Below are 6,057 nucleotides of genomic sequence, written 5' to 3' on the forward strand. Positions count from 1 at the left end.
CTTGTTCCCCTGCTCACATTTCTCAGTGAGATTGGTTGGGTCAGAGAGACACCTAAGATAGGAAGTTCAAGGAGAGGATAGAACATCATAGGCCAGGCAGGGCCAGTAGTTCTGGGGGGACTAAGGCTTCCAATTGAAGCCCATGGCCCATCTGAGTGTTTGGAGATTCCAGGATAAAATCCCAAGCAATAACTTTGCAGTAACTTTGTGGCCCTGGGTTGGGTTATTTAGAGAGTTTGGGATCTCTGCAGGAGAACAGAGTTCCCCGATGCTTGATCATGCGTCACATTCTCACGTCAGGCATCACTCGACAGAGCCTTCCTTTGTGCTGGGCTGATCAGAGCAGCAGTGCTGAGCCTCTGAGCAGAGGCTGGAGCCTGAGCTCCAGGATACAGGGTCCTATCTGAGGGACATGGACGTGACTGTTGGCCTCAGATGCTGTGCCCTCCTTGGGCTGATGACTTCTGACTGAGAATATCAAGTGTGGACCTCATAGACAAAAGTCCTTCTTTGAGTTTGTCAAAGAAGAAAAAAATTGAAAGCATTTTAAACCTTTAAAATTGATAAAAGGAAGGAACATAAAGTTCTATTAATTAAAATAGAGTCATATTATTCATGGATAATGAATATCTGAGTTTCCTAGAGAGGAGTGAGAGAAATGAGCCCCAGCCCTTCATTCTTTTCTTTTTGTTCTCAGCATCAGGGCAGAGCCAAGAGGAGAAGGAAATGTGGAACACCGAAAGGTAAGGTTCTGCCTATCCCATCTGAACTCTCCAAGGGTGACCCTTCCTGCCTTTTCCATGAGGTCCAAGGTCCCTGATCTCTGAGGATGTCAACTGATAGATACAGTTTCTCTCAGAAACCAGAGTTCTCAGAGGAGAGGCTTATGGGAAGGCAGTCAGAGCCTGAGACACTTCTCAGATTCCCTGCTCTGCTCATCGCTGGGCATGAAGCAGTGATGGACCTGGGCAATGGGTGTTTCCCAACAGGTGGCCATGTGAGATGTCAAGAGTCAGAACTTCTGTGTCCTGACTTTGTAAAAGTCCTTTGACTTCCTGGATGATCAGATTCCTCTTTGAGGTAAATAACCATTGACCTATATTCCTCAAAGGGTGGTTCTGAATATCACATGGGAGAATACATATGAAAGCCCTTTGTGAATGATAAAGCAACATACATATTTGAGCTTTGTTATTATTATCATTGACCATGTGATCTGACCCTATTTCCTAGTTCTTGGGGCTCTCCAAGTCCAATCCACCAAGGGTGCCACTAAAGGACATTCTACTAAGCCTCCTATAAGGTCTCCTTGTTTCTACCTTCATCACTCTCCTGGTTTCCCAGGTTGGAGAGCTCACCAGAGCGAAGTAGAGGAGGCAAGGAAGGTGCTTTCTCTTCTGCAAAGGTGACTGAACATTACCTTCTTTCCTGTATCCCGCTTTTTAGTGGAGTCTTTGAATTTCTAGGGCCTCAGTGAAGCCTGGGATTGACATGGGAGGGAAAATCCTCAGATTCAGAATGTGAAAGCCTTGGGGGAGGGGGATAAAAGATTTATTGTGAGATTAAGGAAGTAAAAGAATGTGAAAGGATAGTATACATTGGGCAGCCATACTTTTGCCAGACCTGCCAGGGTCTCATGTTTGTTCTGGTCCTGGCTGCATCTTTGTACTTCCTGTCTTCTGCAGCCCCCTGGGCCGGCACGATGACACCACCTGCTTTCGTCAACTCTTATGTCCAGACCCCTTCTGCGAGGTGTGTAATAAGGCAACTGCTGAGGTCAATCGGATGCTATTCCCAGAGGCCCTGGAAGATTCTACTTCCTCTGTGTCCCCGTTGGCTTCCACAGCTCCTGTGACTGAGTCATCGTTTACTCTGTCCCCTGCCTTCTCAACAGTCCCTCCAAGAGACCTAACAGCAGCCTCTCTGCTTGAGCCTTCCCCACTGCCCACCTCCGTTCTCTCCCCTAACCCAGTGACTCCCTTAGTTGACTTTTTTTCACCCTCACCACTGGGTCACTCTCTGGCACCAGAGCCTTTTCCTTCCTTGGATTCCAAATTCCCTGTGGACTATTCCCCACCCCAACCCCTTGCCTTTCCCCCTCTCCTACCACATGACACTCAGACAGCAGATCCTGTTCCCCCACAAGAGGCCACTTTGTCTCCGGATACCATTTTCTCTCTTGACCCCACCCTTTCCCAAGATATCAATCCCTTATCAGATTTGTCCCAGGCAGTGAATCACCCCGATTCTTCTGCTTGTCATCATGCACCACCAACTCTGTCTGTTTCACCACAGCCAGACTGCACTTTATCTGTGACTCAACCTAAATCAACTTCCATCTTACTGAAGCCTGTTCTGGAGAAGTTATCTCCAGATAGCTCTGGTGGGTTGTCCACTTGTGTTTCAACAATCAGAGGCACTGAGCATTCAAGCCTGTCAATTTCAGACTTCTCCTCAAGGCAAGCTAATGCCAAGAACGTGTTCCTCCCCACATTATCACTCTCTGATTTTCAGAGAGAGAATGTTTCCCTCCCTCTACCAGACACCTGTCTCTGGGGAGACTCTGTTACCAAGCACATGGAGGCCATCCAGGGACTCTTGGAGAGACAAATAGAAAAGAAAATGGCTTTCCAGAATTTAGAGAAGAAACAAAAGGAAGAGGGACCATTTTCAAAACAAATGTCAGAATACCAACGGACATCTTCAGGGAATTCATTGCAGTCACTTGATGTAAAGGACACTAGAGCCCCCCAAACTGGCTGGAACAGTGAAAGCAAACCCGAGCAGCTGCGCATTTGTCAGCAGCTCCTATATGACAAGACTTTGGGGGAAAACTTGCAGCAGAAATATAGCCAGCTCTTCTGGGGTCTTCCCTCTTTGCACAGTGAGTCCCTAGAGGCTACTCTCCTGGCTTCTAGTAGTAGTTACCCACTAGAGTCTCACTCTGTTTTATTCAATGGAATCTGTAATGCTTCTGCATTCAAAATGCGGGATCAAGAATCTCCACCACTTCTTTATTCCCATCCCCTTCTGCTCCCTCATGTACATCCACAACCCTTGCCTCAAACTAAAACCCAATCCCAGCCCCTACCTTTCACTCAGGTCCAGCCCCAGGCCCACCTTCAATCCCAACTCCCAAATCTATCATCTTCTTCTCCATCCCAGGTTAGGGACCATGGAGTGTCTTTCCATAGATTCCAGAATGAGTCAGACTTTCATATCACGACTGGAAATCAACACCTGGAATGGCACATGTTGCAGAAACAACAGGAAAGTTTGTGGGGTTTAGTTCCTGTGCTCCAGAAATCTCAAGAAGCCACTTGTCCTCAAGCTCTTAACCTCCCATTGGTCAACCGGTCGTCCCATGCCTATGTACCAGTCTCCGTCCTTGGCCATTTTCATATCACCAGTGAACCCCAGGAGAAACTGGAGCTCCACGTTCCAAGGAGGCTAATTCCACGATGGTGCCTCCAAGCCTGTAGGAATCTAGAGTCCCCAGCACTGATGGAGCCTCAGTATAAATTAACAGAAGTACCTCAGCAGAGAGGCACACACGTTCACTTACAAATCTCTGAGCTTCAGGGCAAGGATAGCAAGGATATAGGGAAGACTGAATTGGGTCTCCCAGCAAATTTCCATGAGAGGGCCCCAACAGAGTTTCAGCTAAGGGATGACATGAGGAAGAATCTTGGCTATATCCTAGAGAAGAGCCCAGAAGACAGTCCACAAGAGGTCTCAGAATGTTACCTAGTGCAGGGTCTGAGGGCTGCTTTGGAGACAAAAACTAACTGTGTGTGTCACTCAAGGAATCACTCAGGGAATGAATTATTAAATGTCTCAAGGAAGGACATAGATTGGAATCAAATAAAAACCATTCTTAGACTACATGTGAGCACGAAGTCTTGGCAGATCAGTGCAGGTAGGATTCCTATAGGTGTGTGTCGTTCATGGCTGGCTGACGACAATACTTTGCCTCCTTCTGGGAGTTCCCAGACCAATATGGAAGACGCAGATTCAAAAAGCGCAATGGTAGGTAAAGTCTACCACCAGATTAGCACTCTAGAGCTTTCTTTTCTTGATCCTAACACCCGAAAGGTGCTAGAAGCCCATATTTTAAGGTTTCGTGTGACTCAGAGATGGGGTCTACCCCTCAAGGTTCTTGAATCCATAAAATTCTATATGTTGAGAGAAGCCAAAACATGGCCTCTTCCTCAATTTGACTTTCCCTCCTCAACCACCCATATTTCTGGGGTGGATTCCAAAGGTGAGGTTTCCAAGCCCCTTGAAGGAAGTTCTGAAACTTCTCAGGGGAACAAGGTGAGAACTACAAATTCAGTCCCGGTGCTGGATCATCCTCTTCCTGTTATCTCATCTGTGGACAAAGAAGGACAGCAGGCCCCGCAGCCATCACACTCTGATATCGACCAAAGGCTTGCAGAGGACGTTCAGACAATTGAGCGTGGCAGACAGACTTTTCAGCTGCTCACACACAGAAACAAAGACAAAGTGAGTCAGAGTGAGACTCTACTAGACCACAGATGCAGCCCAGAGGTGCCCATAAGGCAAGCCGGGGATGGACATGAGCCAAGGGATGAGAACATGAACTCCAGTGATAGAGTAGAAATGATTCAGGGCCAAAAGATAGAGGGGAAGAATTTAGAACATTCTTTCATGTCCAGTGTGTCCAGGGAGATATTCAAGGCCAAGGAGCTGTGTGCTCTTCAATCACAATATTGTGACATCTTGACAACCAGCGAGTTGGACAGCTCCCAAATGGCATACGTCAATATGGATAAAATAGAAACTACCCTGACCACCCAATGTCCCTCACCAAAAATAACTGTTCCCCAAGATTCTAAACTATCAGACCTTCAAAACCAGCTCCTTAGTGAGTTAAAGTTTAAATTCGAGGGTAAGGAGCATAGCCAGGCTGTACACTGTCCCACTGACATGCCCCTGATTTCAGGTAGGTTGCCTTCCAAGCCTTCACTGACTCATGTCCACAGTGTCTCCACTGGGGACATGGCAGCTTCCCAGGTGCTGCATGCCCACTTGGAGGACAGTGGGACCAGCACGGAGCAGAGGCAGGATCCCTCTAAGCATGTCTTATGGAACTGCCAGGATAAGAATTTCCCACCTGTTGCAAAGAGAGTGAGACCTCCGGGCTCCAAAGCAGGAGAATACAGAAGTGAGGATTCAGGACTAGGGACGTCTACAGGCAGAAAGAAGAGCCACCCTGTTGAGGAAAGAGAATTAAAGGACACTTCCCCACCTCTGTCACAGAATGAACAGCTTCCTCCAGAAAGTTACTTCAGAAAAAAGATGAGGCGATTTTTTCAGTGGATTGACTCCAAGAGGAAAATCAAAGACCAGGAAAGTCCCCAGCAAAAAGCCAAATTCACGTCAACCTTTGTGCAGCACCAAGACTCAGTTGAAAGTGCAGCTATCTTTGTGAGTTATGGGCCTCCTGAAGCTCAGGAGCTCATGACAGCCATTGGGAAGATCCTAGAAGAGAAGCTGGCATGTAGGTTCAAATCTGAGGCCTTGGAGTTAAGTCAGCACAAGAAGAAACTGCAGACCCAGGTACAGCCTGACAAGGGACGTCCCTCCAACTGTGGGGCTCTCTCTGACCCACAGCAAGAGGAATGGGCACGTACCAAGTCCTCAAATCAAGAAGCTGTTTCTGTTGACCAGAGTTGTCTTACAAGTGTTAGACAGAACAGAGACAGGATCAGACATCACCAGAAAGTTGTGGCCTTTGAGGACTAGGTATTATGCCAGAGTCAACTCTCTTCCCTGTCCTCCAGGGAGCTTGTACCCAATCCAAGCCCCACCTGTGTGCATCAAGAATGCCAGGTACCTCCAGCCACCCTCACCCCTGATGAAGGCACTGTGTTCAGAGATTTGACTCTTCTATTCAAACAGAAATTGCTTCTCCAGCATTTCCAGGGAGAAAAAATTTCTCCAAAGAACTCAGTCGTTGTTGAGAAAACCTCGCAGTTTTCATGATAACACATCCTCTGATGAAAACAATCTTTCTTTAGTACAACTGAGAAT

At 47.3% G+C, this 6,057-nt stretch overlaps 1 protein-coding gene across 1 annotated transcript; it reads left to right on the top strand.

Annotated features, from left to right (window-relative positions):
* Positions 1–726: 726 nt before the first annotated feature.
* On the top strand, positions 727–5,769 carry LOC118896381 (spermatogenesis-associated protein 31D1-like). Its single transcript, XM_036854156.1, has 2 exons — positions 727–743; positions 1,686–5,769. Exons 1-2 carry the CDS (start codon positions 727–729, stop codon positions 5,767–5,769), a joined length of 4,101 nt encoding a protein of 1,366 aa, XP_036710051.1.
* The last annotated feature ends 288 nt before the right edge of the window (positions 5,770–6,057 follow it).

This window comes from Balaenoptera musculus, chromosome 6 (assembly GCF_009873245.2).
Source record: "Balaenoptera musculus isolate JJ_BM4_2016_0621 chromosome 6, mBalMus1.pri.v3, whole genome shotgun sequence".
Taxonomy (NCBI): domain Eukaryota; kingdom Metazoa; phylum Chordata; class Mammalia; order Artiodactyla; family Balaenopteridae; genus Balaenoptera; species Balaenoptera musculus.